Genomic DNA, 18,550 nt, shown 5'->3' with positions numbered 1-18,550 from the left:
CTCGGAACAGAATAAGTAAATCAGCTCTTTTACAATTCCCCCTTTTCCATCTTAAGTGTTACTCTAACATCTCCCAAGAATTCAGGATATTGTTTTACTTCCTCCTCTTGACAGCTGCATACAGGAGCAGCCAGCTGATAGATTTTCTAAGAGGGAGTGAGGGTATAAAGTGAATTAGATGTATGGAATCAGGAGACAAGCCACACAACTGTGCTGGAGACTGGGAATGGGACAAGCTTCAGGGAAGAGGCAGTGACCAGTGCATGACAGGCAAAAGATGAGGTTTTGAAGAGGCCTTGAAAAGACAAGAAGAGAAATAATGAAACTGGGATAGGAGAGCTGTCTAGAGCTAGCTCCCCAAATTTTGCTGGTTAGGATTTTTGTTTGCTTTTAGAATTCAGAGCAAGAGGTGTGGCCAGAACCAGAATGAGGAAGAATGTGTGTTGAAAGGAAGCAAAGTGAGAAAAGGGGGAGAAGGGAAGCATTTTAGTTCCTTTTTTTCTCTCCTAACTGAAGTTGGTCCTTAATAGTTTGAGATGCACATACTCCCTTTATAGTTGCCCAGTGAGGATCAAAATTGAGGGTGATGTCTGGGGCAGGCTGATTTTTAAATTGCCTCTTTTGGGTGATGCTGCACATTTGGACTGGGCTGGAATTAAACTAGTCCTTGGAGGTGAGGAACAAGGGACATCATGCCAAATTCCTCTTTAACATGCAGTTACAAAAGTTGTAGGCTATCAACAGTATGCACTTCAGTTTGGGGAATAAAGGACATTTTCTGAGCAAGGACAGGGTAAGGGAGGGTGGTGAAGTTCCCCCCATAATATGACTTGGGGCCATGTCTTAATAAAGTCACAATAGATGAAGCCAGTATCTGCTATATAGTATACTAACCAATACTAGTGGTCTCATGAGGTAGATGCTCCCAGTAAACAGAGAGAAATACCAAAGTTGCAAATCAGGGTTTTGTGTACACTCCATTGTGCAAAACAAGGATTGCTTACTGCCAAGAACACTTAATCCACCATTTTAATAGTAGAGATCTGAAAGGAAAACGTGACTGAGTTTCAATTTCTACCATCTTTCCCTTACCTTTGTGAAATTTCAGCACATCATTATTTACAGCTAGTTTACTACAAGAGCCAGAAGAGGTATTTTTGATTACTTATATCCACGGAAATACATTTGCTTTTTTTGAGTTTCCAAGAGTCCTTCTTTGAACAAGTCTAAGGGAATCCAGGTGAGTCACCGTTCACTGCTCATGAAGAAGCTAGGAGAGGCAGGGTTGGAATCTTACTTTTATCTCTATGACTCCTCATCAGAAAAACTGAAGATCTAACGCTATAATGCAGATTAAGAAGCTGCTTTGAATCAGGCACGTTCCTTCACCACCACAGCCTGTTGGGAGAGTTCTGCACCAGAGACTAAAGTTCTCACCGAGATTGGGTGGGACTGGATAGGAAAGCCAAGTCAAATACCCCTCCCTTCTCCAAATCAAATAACATCTATCCGTTGTTGATATCAGATTATTATGTGCCTTGATGGTTAAATATGTACTAGGAAAGCATTCTCTTGTTATAAAATAGCTTCTCTTAATTTTCTAAATCTATGTGGTGAATTCCATGTGTTTTTTAATTTCACAAGCAACTTTTTATATAACTACGGTATAGTGACCCAGGATGCTAAAGATCGAACAACTAAGGAGTTTAAATTAAAAACCAAAAAAAAAAAAAAAAAAAAAAAAGAAAAAGAAAAAGAAAAAGAAAAAAAAAGACGGAGAGATCTAATCGATATGGTAGAAACATGCCAATATCTTGGGTGTTGTGACATTCGAATCAGTCCTGTGAAACAGCAACCTCACGTCTTAAACCGTTTCCAGCGCCATGGGGTTTCTATAAACGAGCCCTTGCACCTGCACAAAGCCAGGACCCAAGTTCAGGGGCTTTGTCTCAAAAGAACAAAGATCGGCCCAGCCGCTCTCTCGCTTTCGAAAGAATGCAGCCACCTCCAGCCCCACGCGCCGCTCGCGGAACCACGTCCCTCCCGCAGCCCACCCCGGCCGCGCGGCGACCGCCCCCGCCTCCTGGGCCCCTTTAAGCGCCGCGCCCGCCCCGCCTCCGCTCCCCGCGTGCTGGGAGCACAGGGCGGCCAGATCCGGGCCTCGCCTCCCACCGGGGTTACGTGAGCCCGGGGCGGGCGGCCGTCCGGCCAATGGCCGCCGCCTGGGCGGCCGCGCTCCTCCCGCGCCGCCGCTGCCGCCGCCGCCGTGGGGCTGCGGGCTCCTCCCGCAGGAGATAACTGTCAGCGCGCGAGGCGGCGGCGGCGGCGGGCCGGCTCAGTCATATGACCGGCCTCCGGCGGCCCCGACGCCGAGCAGAGTTACTCAGCCGCAGCGGCCCCGCGCTCCCACAAGGCTGGGCGGCCGCGCCGCCGCCGCCGCGATGGCCCCGCCGCCGCGGCCGCCGCCCCCGGCTGCGCGCTGAGCTGCCGGCCCCCCGAGCGCCACGGCCGGAGCTGCAGCGGCGGCGGCAGCATCATGGCCCCGACCCTGCTCCAGAAGCTCTTTAACAAAAAGGGCAGCGGCAGCGGCGGCAGCTCGGCGTCGGCGTCTGCCCAGGGCAGGGCTCCCAAGGAAGGACCCGCGTTTAGGTGAGGGGGCGCCGCGCGGCGAGGCTGGAGCGGGACCGGAGTTGGCTTCGGTACCCGCCGGGGGAGGGAAGGAGAAGGGAGTGGGCCGCCCGGGACGTCGCAGCCCAGCGCCGGCACCGGGTCCCGGGCTTGTCATCGTGGACGCGCCTGATCCGAGTGTGGCTCCGAAACCTCTGTGACCGGGAGGGTCCTTTCCTCCCTTCCTCCGCTTCCTCCCTCCCTCTTTCCCCGCTACTCAGGGTCCCTTCTTCCTTGCAGAGAGTTCTCTTGTGTTCCTTGGGATTCCCAGGCGTGCGCTTGCTTGGCTGTGCAGACGGGAGATTCGCCCTGAATTGGGGTGAACCCCTTCCCGGCAGAGCCTCCTGGACGCCTCTGCGGGCGCTGCAAAGCTGTGTGCTGTCATTTTGAGGGCAGCTTCAACCCATTGTGTACGTGACAGTATTTTGAAGTTATGAAGGAGCAACAGTCACGAAAAAGACATCTTCCTTCCTTCTTGTTGTGTGTGACAAGCTCTCAAACGGATGAATGAAAGTGTGTAATTTGCACATCTTTTCGAAGGTTGATGCCGCCTGATGTATGGAAAGAGGGAGTAAAATGCTTTTATGAAATGGCTGAGGTTTTAATTTAACAATGCTGATGCACGTATTTAATAGATCCGACCTTGTGAACACACACCTTTGACTAAGAATTGACAGTATTTATTGAGCGCTTGCCATCTTAAATGCTTTATGGTGATTTCTTTCATTTATTTATTTATTTTTTTAACAACCCTGTGAGGTAGGTGCTATTTTAACTCCCATTTTACAGATGAGGAGACTTAAAGTCGGGAGAACTTCAGCAGCGTGTCCGGGATTCACCACAGTACAGTGGCAGAGCCTGCATTTTGACCCAAGCAGTTTGACCCCGGAATCCACTTTTTAAAATGTCTGCGTTAATTCTGCGTTCGAGAGCTAACTTTTAGAAGATGACTTAAAATGCCCGGTGTTGCCTTTCAGCACACTTATGTTGGGAAGTTTATTCATGTACCTATACCAGTTTTATCCAGCAAATTTTTAAATCGAGTATCCACTTCCAGTGGTGACACGCTGCTACCGCTTTTTGGCCAGAATGTCTTGCAGAAGCAGTTTATTATTAAACAAGTTCAGAACCAGTATTAATAGACCTTTTAAGAGTTTGAAGTGAAACTTCCGAGTAAATTTTGGATTAGGTTTTGTATTCTAGAGTTTGCTTTTCTTGAATTCCGTTCATTTAAAAACATAGCTCCTCGCTGCAGTTTTGTGAGTATTACATACCAGTGTTTTGTGTTCGTGAAGTGTGTGTGGGTGTGGTGTTATTTGGAAGGTAAATCGTGAGGACTTTAAACTATCCTAGTTAAATTCTCCTGTTTCCTTTAGGCCGACTGAATCCTTATAATTTGAGTAGGGAATCCCATTCTGTTCACCACTTTGACTACTACTGATGTCGTGTCCCTTCTCAGAATGGTAGAATTACTTCAGACCCAGGGTATGGAATTTCTTCTCTTCCCTGCAAGTAACCCAGACTCGACTAAGGGAACAAAGCCCGGAGAGAAAAGGGCATGTGTGTTACCAGTGTCTTTACTTTGGCAGCCCTTGTCAAGGACATTTAAAGCCATTTTAATGTTGGTGGAGATAGTGGGGTTACACTGTCACTGTTTCCTGTGCTCTCTGCCCAGTTGCCCACCGCCATTTCCTCCAGCCACAAGTTTAATTGAGTGTATTTTGAACAAAAAAATTGTGGCTATATTTAGGGCCTGGCCATATTAGGGAAATTGATTCCCACTTTGTGGGAACATTTTCAGTATAGTGTTCTGATGTCCCATTGGTGTATAATGAAGAACACAAAAGTATGCCAAAGACTTTTTTTTGCGTGACCTCGTTAGGATTTTCTACAAGTTTTTGAAGTAGAGTTTTGAGATAGGTAGGGAGAATTGGAGCTCTCAGCTGAACGTTTCACTTGATGAGGCTCTTTAGCAGTGTCCCTGCCAGGGGTCATCATGGAAAAAGAAGTGAACTAGCAGATGTCTGTACAGACTCAGGAAGGTGGGGACAAATCAACCAGCGCACATCAGATCAACAAAGGACACCCAAGCAAGTCTTTCCTCCTGCCCTCTCCACCTAGTGTAACTCTGAGATGCAGTATAGCCCTCCTGGGAAAAGTCTCCTAGAAAATTTCCTGTAGTATAACCCTCCTGAGAAAAGTCTCCTAGAAAATTTCCTTTTCTTGCCTTGTGCTTCATTTTATTCACATTTTACGAAATAGGAGCTGGCATGTGCTTTTTGGGGAAGTGGGTGCCTTCCTTATACAGGGGATTAGCTGCCCTTAGGAATCCACTTTATATATGAATAGATTTTGAGAAGTTAAGCTAAAACCCTCAGGTTAAAAATCTAGTATTCCTAACATGAATTTATTTTTCAGGGCATTTAAATACGGTATGTAACTTGTAAATCTTGAGGATGAAATTCTGCTGAGGAATCGGGTAGACTTTTTGAGCAGTTTTGTAGCTTTTATTACATATTTTGGAGAAAAGCCTAAGTAAAATTAAGATCCAACTGTATTTATTAATTAATTTGTTGTTCGTTTTAGAGTTTGTGGAAGCCTTTTTTTTTAATTTTAATTTTAATTTTTGAGAAAGAGAGAGAGCGTGAGCAGGGGAGGGGCAGAGAGAGAGGGAGACACGGAATCCGAAGCAGGCTCCAGGCGCTGAGCTGTGAGCACAGAGGCCGACAAGGACTCAAACTCGTGAACCGAGAGATCATGACCTGAGCTGAAATCGGAAGCTTAACCAACTGAGCCACCCAGGCGCCCCACTGGAAGCCTTTTTATATCTTTTCTCTTTCTGTCATGGACTTTCACTAGTTATTTTAAACTTTTCTCCAATTCTCAGAAGTTCTGCCTTTTGTCAAGTTTGCCCTTCATGTTACTCTGTTTACTCTTGTGCACCTCCTAGTCACTTCCCTGGGTTTCTTACTGTTCTCTCACCCCCTGGTTTTCACTCACTATAGTTGATGAAAGAGGAAATTTTCTGTCCAATCTAAGTAGCTAATATCATAGGTTGTTTTCAGATCTTCATGTTTTCTGGCATTCCATCTAAAAAGGGAATCATCACAGTCAAGGTTCCTTCTTAAATGTATTTTATTTGGGATCTCAACAAAAGCCCTTTCATAGCTTTGAGGAAAGAGACTTCTAGGAAAACAAAAGAAATCAAAAGAGATTGAATTTCCATGTTTGGGAGAAGTAGTTAGGAACAATATATGATTATGGTATCTGTGAAGTGTAAGCTCTATTTAAAGTTATAAAGTTCCATTATGGTCTTGAAATTTGAGAGTATCCTCTATTTGCTGGTCTTCAGAAAGCTTTCACTTTGAATTAGTTGGTACATAAATATTTATTTGAACAACTCTTTGTTCTAGAAAGTTAAAGTAGAACAAAAAGAGGTGATGTGTCTAGAGGTTCAAGTCAGGAATAAAATTGGGTTCCTAGTCACCTTGGATTTGAGATCAGCATGTTCATATAGGAAATTTTAAAAGCCAAGGTATGCCTGTATGCCCATTGACTTGCATATCTGGTTCAGGTTTGAGGTTTTATTTTAAAGTTTGTGTTTTTTTTTTTTTTCAATGTCTCTGTTAAATTAGTAGACCAGTCTTCACCTAAAATATATATGCAACAGAGAGGTGAAAAGCTCATAGGTTGTCAAATATTTTATTTTGAACCCGTTAGATGAAGTGAGTAAGCTTATATATCACCTGGGACATGAGGAATGAGTGGAGGCATTTCAGCTGTTTGGTAGCTAGCTATAAAATGCTAGAAGTAGACTCCATTTTTTCTCCCCTCCAGTCCTGAATATCTAAGGCCAAATGGCCTAGTTAGTACTAATCCATATTGTTCTGTTAGAACAAATGTAAGTAATCTGTTACAGGGTTAGTATAAGTATAATTTAATCCACTTATCATCATTATCAAATAACATCTGATGCCCATGTGCTTGTGGCTTTGGCTCCACCTGTACAAATCAAGGTAGGACACTCATGACACAGGACACAGATTATTTGCCAGATAAATAAACAGCAAAGTACACATTGGACACTATAACAAGAAGATCATTGAAACACTGATAAAGAGTAAATCTTTACGTTAAGTAAGGCATTAAGAACTCACTGTTCTCATGTTTTGTGTGACTGAGGGTAGGAGTATAAATTAGTCTTCTCTTGGACAGAGGGAAATTACACAGAAGGACTTCCTCCCCCCCACTGCCAGCTCCCAGGATATATGCATTTCTAATGAGATTTTTCTGAAGTAGGGAGAATATTCTGGAGAAAACTCAGTGTAGTTCCACTGCACTCATTTTTAATGCCTATAACCTAAGATATGTGACACACATGGGACAAATAGCACTTTTGATTTCTTTTTTTTCTACTTTCTAAAAGTCTTCCTGGAAGTTTCCTTGCCTGCTGTTTTGGATTTATTGGCATACTCTTTACATCCTATCTCCTTGTCCTGAAACATGCCGTACACCGTTGGGGGTTATTAGAGATTTTTGGCAGAGGTAAAGAAAGGACTGTTCCAGGTAGTGCAGTGGGCTCTGTTAAAAGCACTTGGAAGACAAATTGAGGAGATCATTGATTTAGTCTTGCCTCAGTCACCATGTCGACATGGGCCTGAACAAGTCTCTTCATTTCTCTGGTTCTCAGTTTTATCATTTGTAAAGTCACAGCACCAGTCCTATGTCATAGGATTACATAGGTGGTACGGAGGTAATATGATGAGTTTGAAAATCTTTTTCAAAATAATCAAATGTGGTGCAAACTGATTTTAAGTATTACCAAGGAGCCTTTTAAGTCATGGAGTTGAGTATTATTCACATTCAGGCTTTTATTAAAATTAAACGATTTTTCAGAGACTTGAGATAGAACTGAAGTGACATGTTTTTATTTACTTTTTTTTTTTTTTTTTTACCTTGACATTGTTAGTGGTGACATAGAAACCCAAGTTTTCAGAGGAGTGTTAAAGACACACAGCAGGCTGTAACTCAGACCTGGATAGAGGTGACTGAGAGTTCAGGAATATTTTTAGGAGTATGGTGTATTTGTTTTTCAGAATTATATGCTATTTTTCTTATCAAGAAAAAAATCTTATTTAGCTGAAGGGGGAATATTGTTAGGCAGAATGATACCGTTGCACAATGGATGATACTCTGCAGCAGCCAAATCATTGTTTTGTGTGTGTGTGTGTGTGTGTGCGTGTGTGTGCATGCATGTGTGTGTACACATATACGTGCACACGTATACGTATATGTATACGCACACAGAAAGGAGTTCTCAGTATAAAAAGCAAAAGCAAGATACAAACTTACAGGGATAGTTTTTAAAAATAGGAATGTGATTGATGCTGCATGTACGGAAGAGAGCAGCCCTGCACACCAGCCGGTGGCTGCCAAAAGGGGTGGCTGAAAATTTAACTTTACTCTTTTGTGTAGGATTTTTTGTTGGATTTTGCTCTGATGAATTTGTGTGGCTTTTGTGGTTTCAATTATTTTAAATGTTGAATGCCTTTGAGTATTTTACACTGTGAGGTGGAGGTGTGTGGGGAGGGTAAGGATAATATTTGTGGAGAAGCCTGATTTGAATAAAAACTCTTTGTAGAAGTTTTCCTCTTCATTAAAATAACTGGTAGTTCCTGTTATTAAAAGTAATATGCAGTGAATTTTAATGTGCTTAAAACCTCAGTCCATTACAAGCCTCAGGAGGCCAATTTAATTGTTGGTATTGATAACTGTAGGCAGTATACATGTGCAAAATTTTTACTAGTTGGGCAGGGTCACTGCTTCCCCCACGCTTCAGAGCCCACTGTAATCTTCATCAGAACGGAGGTTAGGAGCTGCCTACAGGTCTTCAGTTGGTGACTGAGAGAGAGCTCTAATTAAGATTTATTTGAAATGTGTTTAGAAAAAAGTGTCACAACCTTCTAGATGTGGGAGAACTTGGAGAAGTTAAGGGGCTGGGATCAGATATCTTTAAAGCTAAGATATGTATTATAATTTTAAGTTCTGAAATGTGAATTGGTCATGTTACACATTGTCATTTGGCTTAGTATGTGGTATTGAAAGATGGGCCAGGCATGTGGTGTTGTAATGCATAGAGTATAGATCTAAAGAGAGCGTTGATTTTTGTCATTGTGGCTTAAGGTTGTGTTTCTCATGGCTTACTTGTGAGGTCAGTGTAAGGAAGCCACTTTGCTGTTTTGTTTCCTTGGCAAAGGAAGTTGTAAAAGATTGTCTTTGCGCTCATGAAATGCTTTGGCTGTCTGTGTGAACTCCTGGTGGGTGAATCTGATTTGGAAACTGGCACTGTGCTGATTTCTCCAGCCACTGTTTTTCTTGGTGTGGGCGAAAAGGAACAAATGTTTTATCCTGATTGTACGAGTCCCTTGCCTAGTGTGAATTGTTAGGACTGCACTATGAGGTCATGTCCTTGGCTGTAAAAGTAGTATGTCTTTCCCTTTTGCTGAAATATTTGGTGAGTTCCTACTTACCAAGTATTCTTTATCTCAGGTTTGTGAAAAATGATTATTATGTAAAAGAGGAAAAACAGGATGGACTTTTCCAGCTAACTGGGCATGTAATAGTGATTTCCCTCAACTCCACCCCGTCTGTAAATGGAACATCCATGACTCACTTCTCAGGGCCACACAGGCACTTTTGTAACCAGTGCTTGAATGGGAGGGTGGGATGGGGATGGAAGGAGATGGGCTGGCATCCCACTTGTGTTTAGCCAGAATCTGTCCAGCTGCCTTTATAATGGACTTCTGAAAAGGACAATGTGCCTTCTCACACACCATGCTACATATTTTTTTTTCTTATTGCATTTTCTGTTTGTGCCAAAATAATGCAATATATTAAATGCAATAAATGCATTCATTAATACTGTAACGTTATGGGTAAGTGTTGTATAGCAGAGTGTTCTTTCTGTTACCTAAGATTTTGATATTAGCATGGATAATCTGGATCCCTGATTACCATATTGCTTTCTCCTTAACTGTATGCCTTTCATTTATATATATTTAGAATAGTTTTCTAGTTTTTTGTCCCCGTATTCTTGCTTGTACTCTAGAATTTGTGCCCAGCATAGTGTTGTAAAGAGATATGTATACTGCTTAATAAAGCTGACCTTATCACCTGACTTTTTTAAGTCATAAATGAGGACTTTTCTGTACTTGCTAGAATACATCTTTATTTTTTTTAATTTTTTTTTTTTTAATATTTTACTTATTCTTGACAGAGAGAGACAGAGAGACAGAGCATGAGCGAGGGTGGGGCAGAGAGAGAGAGAGGGACACAGAATCCAAAGCAGACTCCAGGCTCTGAGCTGTCAACACAGAGCCTGACATGGGGCTCGAACTCACGAGCCATGAAATCATGACCTGAGCCGAAGTCAGACACTCAACCGACTGAGCCACCCAGACGCCCCTAGAATACATCTTTAAATAAGTGATCTCTGGTGTTTGATTATTCACTGATGTCTAATTGAAAATGACAACCAATTCATGCAAGGTCCCTAAGTGAAAGTATGCGTGGGTGCAGTAGAAATTTATCTCCAGAAAGCTGAGGGGGACAGATTGAGAACCTACATATCTGGTGGGGACTTCAGTCTAGTTTCCAGCAAGGTTAGTTGCACGTTGGAAGTTAATGATTATGTAGCACATGTGAACAGCTTAAACTCTGTGTGTTTATGATGGAAATATTTTTTTCTAAGAAAATTGATAGTCCACGTATTTGAATACACCCTGGGTTACATTGTATAATAGACATAAGTAGAAATTGAACAGGTACATGAATTTACTTGACAACATAGCAAGAAATAAACTTACAAGTGTCTGCTTTTCCTTGATTTAGGGTACTTGAGACCCTGTAATACTGAATGTAATTCTAAGTGCAGTACTGCTAAGATTTAATGGTCAGTTATCGTTGAATTTTATTTATTGGTGGCCTACTCTAGCAAAAAAGTGTGTGTGTGTGTGTGTGTATTTAATGTTTTGTCCCTGAAACTTTCCAGAGAATAGATTAACATTTAATCTAACAGTTTGACAAACAGAAAAAAAGAATTTGCTTACAAGTACACATGTATCAGTTAAATGGCATCAAGTGGATTTTTGCATTTCATTGGATAAATTATGCTAACTAAACTTTTCATTCAGTTGTCATGGCAACTCTATTTCTTCACAAGTTGAAGACAAGTTAGATGTTAACCTGCACGTTCCTGGAGAGATGAAACAGGTGTTGATTTAAGATGTGTTAGGAAGAGGCAACAAAATCACCAGTCTAATCTGTTCTGCCTTTTAACACCTTATAAATACTTCATACTGCCAACTCTCTCTCCCTGGTGTATCCTGAAGATTGGACATTTTCTTTTTTCTTACATTTGAAACCATTAGGGTTATAGAAAAAAAATTGTGTGTTATCAGTTACCTCTTAATTGTCCTTATTTACCCAAGTCTTTTATAAAATATGATGGAGAAATAGTAATAAGATCCTGTAAATTTCCCACTTTATTTATTTGTGATTTTTTAAAGTTTACTTGTTTTGAGAGTGAGACAGCGAGAGCAAGAGGGAGAGAGAGACTCCTCATCAGCACAGAGCCTGATGTGGGGCTCGAACTCCTGAACCATGAGATCATGACCTGAGCCGAAACCAAGAGTCAGATGCTTAACTGACTGGGCCACTCAGGTTCCCCTAAATTTCCCACTTTAAAGCATATATTTGAAGTAATTGAATGAAACAAGGAAGTGTACATGCTATGGTTAGAGCACTGATATGGGAGTTCTTCTAAATCCTAGTCCTGTCATTGTGTCTGTAGTGCTTAATGTAGTGCTAAATGGTTGCATTTAATAAATAGCTGTTGAATGAATGAATGTATTTAAGAGTTTTGAAAACTGACAATCCTTAAAGATTCTCTGGTATTCCAGAATCGGATCTCTTGAAATAATAGTGCTTTTTTTTGTAGGGAACTTCTTTCTTTATGTTTCTGGCATGCATTGTGGCATTGCTTAAAGGAATCTTATTTTATACAACTCAATTTCTTTCTTCCCAGTAATTATATGAAAAATTTTCTGGTATCAAAATCATAGGATAAATATTCTAAAGGGAACTGTCTTCTCTTCAAAAAACAAAAAAACAGCAAACACACACACACACACACACACACCCAACTAAACTAAAAAGACACCTAAGTAATATGTCTGAGACCCAGTTATAAAATCTCGTAGCTGTTGAAAGTAAACTATTGGAAAAGTATTATGTATTATGAACCTCTCAAATTATTAGCCGTGTTGATAAAATGTAAAACTCTGTTCTATACTTTTTAGATTTATTTGAATTCTTGTGTGGTTTGGTAGAACTGTAATACATTATATGATGAACTTCACTCAATTGTTTTTTTCATGTTTATGATATAGCACACTTAATTATAAAAACAATATTGGTATTTTGAACCCTACAGGAACTGTGTGCATGTTCCATGAAGTAAGTACTTTAAAGAAAAGTTGGAATTATTTCTGCTTTCCATTTGAGAAACTAACTTAAAAATGGGTTAGAAATCTGACATGTTCTTTAAGAAGCTCTTAACCCAGACTGTTGTATAAAGATGACCTATGCTGTGTGAGGAAGTGAGCTATGAGTAAACACTTTTCCCAAGCATAACAGGCAATGACTATTTGCTTTAGAATGGTACACTGAATAAGTTAGTTGCTAGGGCAGAAGGAGGTAGAAGAGCAGGAACTACTGTCTCTGCCCAAAGGGTGAAGAAGGACCCCTGGTAGCCTCTTGGTTCTTTCTCAGTGTGAGGGTCTCCACAGAAACCCCGTGAATATTGCTGCCTGCCCCCCGCTGTGGGATTCGATACATTTCTTAGTGCTGTGTGTTCCTGAAAATTGTCTATAAATTATGATTTGACTTTGTTCAAGATTATGAATTTTAAATGCACCTGATGAAGAAAAATGAGACAATATAAAATGATATACATTGAAATATAAACCTCTCACTTCACACCCCTGATCACTCTTTCCAGAGGCTACCATTATTGTAACAGTTTCTTTTATATCCTTTCAGAAATATTCAATGCAAATATAAGAAAAAAAAATACTCTCTTTTCGTTCATGCAAAATGGTAGTTGCCTGTATACTGTTCTGCGTTTTGTTGATAAGTTACCTACTATTCCATTGAATAAATGCATGTATCAGTACTTTAGTTAGTCCCCACGGTTCTGTTTTTTTTAAGTTTATTTGTTTTGAGAGACAGAGAGAATGAGCAGGGGAGGGGCAGAGAAAGAAGCAGAGAGAGAATCCCTAGCAGGTTCTGCACTGTCAGCACAGAGCTGTGGGGCTCGAACTCACGGACTGTGAGATAATGACATGAGCCTGAACCAAGAGGCAGAGACTCCACTGACTGAGCCACCCAGGCACCCCAAACCCTGTGGTTCTTAAATCTGGCTGGACATTAAAGTCATCTAGAAAGATGTAAATGCCCAAACTGCTCTCTCAGATCCAGATTCTGAGCTGAAGTCAAACGTTTAATCAACTGAGCCACCCACGGGCCCCAGGGGGGGCTTCCCATTTTAATTGTGCCAAGTAATAGATATTAAGTGTAAAAAGCTAAGTGATAATATGAGAAGCAGTGGACTCCTGGGCCAAATATCCAGTGTCAGATTAAGATGAAAGCAAACAGTAAGGGCTCTTTAATCTGAGCTGGTTAGGGGAGGCTTTACAGAGGAGATAAAATCTGATGGGAAAACAGTTTTCGAGAGATGAAGAGGAGGAAGATGATTTATCTTAGAAGTGTTTCTGGATTAATGAATGAGCTGTTTGTTTTTTTGTGTGTTTTTTTGTTTTTTTTTTTTTTTGAAATAAGAATGCTCCAGTGAGGCAAGATCCATTGGGACCAGATTGTGCAGGGCCTTGAAAGCATTATTAATTTTCAGTGTAAATTTAAGTATCCCAAAGAGACGATGAGGGGTCTTCAATCTATACCTTGAAGGTTAATAGAAAGTGTAGGGACTTTGTTATGGGTCTGCATTTCTTGTGTTCAAACCTGGCTCCCCCACGTACGAGGTATGCCACATCATCCTCTCTTGAAATTTTTTCAACTGTAAAATGGATGTAAAATCGCTTTTCATGTAAGGTTGTTATGAGGACTAAATATATGTCAGTTATGTTACACAGTGCTTGGTACCTATCAGGCATTCGATAAATGGCAGCTCTCGTAACTCTCAAGAGACTTAAATATAATGTCTCTCCCCCCAGTTTCTCTAGCTACTTCCCTGTATTAATCCCATCTCTTGAGCATCTCCAGACTGTAGGGAGATAGCAGGTAGCTTGTCGTCATCAAAAAGTGGAGTTTCTTCTTTGAAGGCATTTGGGGAACCACTACAATTTTGAGTAATGGATTGGTGAAGCGTGTTGCTCAGCACAGGGACCTTAACCTAACTTTTGGTGCTGGGCTCCAAGTTAGTGCAGTTTTACTGTGTATGATATCAGCAAGCAGAACGTATCTGTATTTCTTAGTCTTCCCGCTCTCCCCCAATCCCAGACCTCTCATCTCCAAAGGGAAAAGCCTTAACACAAGCCAGTAACATCATGCTCCCACCTTTTATGACTTTCTTCCCAGCCTGTGACAGAACCCATGCTTGGTAATCCTATCAGATATAGTTATCTGGGTTTTGCTTTTTGTTTTTTTGTTTTAATAAAACTTTAGTGGTTTAGAGCAGTTTTAGATTTAAATAAAATTGAGGGGTAGGTACAGAGATTTCCCATGCAGCCCCTGCTCTCACACACGCATAGCCTCCTTCATTATTGTCATTGGTGTGGTACATTTGTTGCCAAGAATGAACCTACACTGACCCATTACCCAAAGTCTGTAGTTCACTTTAGGGTTCACTGTTGGTATTTTAGCTTCTGTGAGTTTGGACAAGTGCATAATGGCATGTATCCATCCTTATAATGTCACACAGAATATTTTCACTGCCCTAAAAATCCTCTGTGCTCAGCTTGTTCATCTCTCTCTCCAGCCCCAGATATCTCTTTCTGTATCTCAGGACCTCTTTTTTTCTTTTAAGTAGTTTCCTGATAGTTCTGCTTCTTGTGTTGATTAACTTTCCAGTCATTGGTGAAAAACCAGTTTGGGCTGTGTCCTAAAATTCCAGATTTACACCCAGGAGAGGAGTGTGTGTTTGAAGACTAGCTCAGTTACTCATGATAAGTCACATTTTTTACAAATGGAAAGGGGGGTGCTGGGAATGGGGAAATGAGGAAACAAAAAAAAGGAAAAGCTTTTAATTGTCCAGTAATCTTACTGAAGTGCTGAGTACTGCCCCTAATAATTTCATGCAGTACTAGTTTAGATAATGTGCCAAGAGAAGTGTGCAACCTCTGCTCGTTCCAAATAAAGCTATTAAAAAGCAGCCTAGTTCCAGTAGGCGCAAACTCAGCACTTCATAATTTGTTCATCATTGCGTCTTCCTTCTTCCAGTCTTCCCTCCTTCAAGTCCAGGGTGTGTTGGACTTTGATCTTACACCTGATTACCGTGCTGTACTGCTCTTTGGATTATTCCGAGTATTGAGTTTTACAGCTTGGACCGTTAAAGTCAATATTGTGTTGAACGCAGCAGTAGCTATGTGAGTTCTCTTGAGCTTGCCTTGACCTACTAGCATGTGAAGTAGCTGTTTAAGAGGAAGATTCTTTTCAGAATTGTGTCATAATTGGCACTTGATTGTCAGAATTGTTTTTTTAATGTTTACTTTTGAGAGAGACAGACAGAGCATGAGTGGGGGAGGGGCAGAGAGAAGAGGGAGACAGGATCCTAAGCAAGCTTCAGGCTCCAGACTCTGAGCTGTCAACACAGAGCCCAACACGGGGCTCGAACCCATGAACTGAGAACCTGAGCCGAAGTTGGATTCTTAACCAACTGAGCCATCCAGGCATCCTGATTGCCAGAATTGTTGTGGTCCAATCAGCAGACCATAGTAAGTAGGTAATTTACCTTGGATTAAAATATTGCCATGATGTCAGACCTGTTCTCCTTCCTTTTATTTTAGAAACCTTTATGTGTAAGGCACTAGGTCACAAGTACCTCAGATACTTTTAGTGGAGGAGGGACACAGTAATCCTCAAGGAGAAAATAACAGGGTCTCTCTTCTCCTTCATAACAAATCCTAAAGTATTATTCATCTATCAGTTATCACCTTTTTGTTTAGAAGACTCCCCTTTTCTTCCCATCCTAGAAATATTTGGGGTATGGGGCCTTGGCCAACTCTGCCCTAAGAAGTGCAGCAAGGAGTTTTTATATTTCTCTTCTTTTTTTCTTTCTTTTCTTTTCCTTGCTGGCTGGAATTCCCAGTGAGGGTTTTTCTTCACCATCAGATTAGTTCCTGTGTGACCTTTTGAGGGCAGAGGAGAAGCTCATTTGACCTGCATTGGTTTAGGCTCTGGGTGGCTTAAAATCCTGATAGCTAGAATTCTCCATCTGGTCCCATCCAGTTCCAGAGTCTGGCCCAGCCCAGCTTATTAGGATTTAAGGGTGAGATTTGGCATCAAAGCTTAGCAAGTAATTAAGGGCTTATATGTCTTCCATTGCTTTCTCTGAATGTAGTTTCTTTGAGGACCTAACTGGTATGCAGGGAGGAATGTGTATGAGGCATATTTTAGAGGAAAAACTGAATGGGATATGAAAGTGAGGGAGAGTTAATTGTAAACAAAGAGAATAAATAATTTTTAAAAAGTAGTAATATTGTGGCGCCTGGCTGGCTCATTCGGAAGAGCACGCGACCCGTGATCTTGGGGTTGTATATTCTAGCCCTGTGTTGGGTGTAGAGCTTACTAAAAAAAAAAAAAAAAGTAGTAATATATAAAATAACTTCAAGGTTTTGAGCTTGAGTAACCTGGGAGAATGGCAATAGGACAGCTGTAAGGAGAAATTACTTCTAAAAAGAGAGTATATACGTTTGATTTGCACATGCTGAATTTTTTTTTTCAGTATATGAAGTTTATTGTCAAATTGGTTTCCATACAACACCCAGCGCTCATCCCAACAGGTGCCCTCCTCAATACCCATCACCCACCCTCCCCTCCCTCCCACCCCCCAAGCACATGCTGAATTTGAGGTGCAGTTGGATACTCCACAAATAGTGCTGTTCTTGAGGCAGTAGTTATTAGGGCAAATACTAAGCCAGTATTTGCCAGGGGGCCCAGGAAACCCATATTTTGTTCTTAAGACTTTTCTTTTTCTATTCACTTCCCCAAGATTACTTTTGTCACAATTCTATTTGCTCTTTCAAACTTCGTTCAGATGCCACCTCTGGGATTGTCTTTGTGACTGCCTCAAACAGGTGTGCCCTCTGAACTCTTAAACTTCAAGTTTTTTGTGTGTGTGTGTGTGTGTGTTTTTTTTTTTTTTTATGGCACTTACCGCATTCTACTAGCTGGTTTTTTGTTTTGTTTTTTAATTGTCTAAGCACTACCAGATTATACCTTAAGTGCACGGAACATTATATGTATGTATGTTCCTGCAGTGCATAGCATAGCACTGAGTCCATTAATAGGAGCTCAGTAAGTATTTAAATATACTTATTTAAACCTGTTTATTTTCAGCCAGTACCTCTAGTTAGAGAAATATAAATTTATTAGTTGTTATCTAGAATTCCTTTTAAAATTTTTGTATAAATTTTCCTCTTTGAAGCTTTAAGAATATATCTTAGTGCTTGTATTTCAGAATTAACCAGCAAGTGTGTTTATCCCATTTATTTTGTTTACCCCCTTTTTGTAATTACTTTTCAGCTGCCAGGTGATGTAATTTTTTTTAACCTGAGACTTCTCTATAGATCATTTTATTTTTTTCTATACAAGTTTCACTTTAGATTTCTGAGGTTCACTGCCAAGAAATGTATGACATATTCTAGTAAGGATATCCTTTTTTTAGAGATTTGGTCTATCATAAGAATAGCTTGAACACCATCTTTACCTAAACTGACCAGACTTTTGCCCAAACCAAAATTCATTTGGCATTTACTTATCTGTTTGTTCAAAGGACCCTGAAAGATCTGCTGTGTGTTCCCTTTAGTTGGGCATTTTCCTGGTGAAAATGTATAGTGCCATTTATAAGTATGGCCCTATCCCTGGCCACTCGGTAACTCATATCAGTTACAAAAATGTTCAGTTCAGTATTCACACCCATCACGGAAAGACCACTCTGTTTATACTTCTCCTTCCAGAGAAATGTTTGTTTATTCCTACTTTTGTTTTCTGGTCCTAATCCAGTTCTCTGTCTAAGATAAATATCCCACTAGCTTCACACTGTTTTATCCTCATAAAAACAAGTGGCCAAATACCTGTCTACTAATGAAGTTAACATCATGAAAACGTTAATGGCAAATGAGATTCAGATGAATAAAGGAATGCTTATTTTGGTTTCTCATGGACGTGGTTAAAAAAACAAACAAACCCCAAACCTAAGTTTACTAGTGCATAAATCATATACTATTACAACTTCACTGGGTTATCAGAAGTTCATTTCTCCCATTTGAATTTTATGGGTATCAGTTTTGAAATAAGTGGGCCAACCAGGGCTTGAAAGTATTTATTTCACCCATAAATCACGCCTATTCTCAAATGGTAATAAGAGTTGACAGTGGTTTTTATTTTCCAAAGACTGCACTTCAGTTAGGGAAGAGGAGAGGTTCTGATAGTCGACTCTCTGCAACCTTTATTCTGTGAGATTTCTTGCTCCCTGGTTCCTAAAAATGTAGTGACAGATTAACCAGAATCAAAGGTATTGCAGTCTGATCTCCGGGAGGTTCCTTCTCCGTATTATTCTTTGTGATTTCTTCTTCATTGATGCTGT

At 40.8% G+C, this 18,550-nt stretch overlaps 1 protein-coding gene across 2 annotated transcripts in view; it reads left to right on the top strand.

The window, feature by feature from the left end:
• Window positions 1-2,289: 2,289 nt before the first annotated feature.
• FNIP2 (folliculin interacting protein 2) overlaps window positions 2,290-18,550 on the top strand; it is a 126,930-nt gene continuing 110,669 nt past the window's right edge. For both annotated transcript variants that reach the window (XM_027068209.2, XM_027068194.2), the window contains exon 1: window positions 2,290-2,649. In XM_027068209.2, coding sequence (XP_026924010.1) covers window positions 2,537-2,649 — 113 coding nt within the window. In that variant the 5' untranslated portion in view covers window positions 2,290-2,536. The remainder of the gene's footprint in view (window positions 2,650-18,550) is intronic.

The sequence above is a fragment of the Acinonyx jubatus genome, chromosome B1 (assembly GCF_027475565.1).
Source record: "Acinonyx jubatus isolate Ajub_Pintada_27869175 chromosome B1, VMU_Ajub_asm_v1.0, whole genome shotgun sequence".
Classification (NCBI taxonomy): Eukaryota; Metazoa; Chordata; class Mammalia; order Carnivora; family Felidae; genus Acinonyx; species Acinonyx jubatus.
Note: the sequence above shows the minus strand (reverse complement) of the source record. Positions and strands in the feature narration are given on the sequence as shown.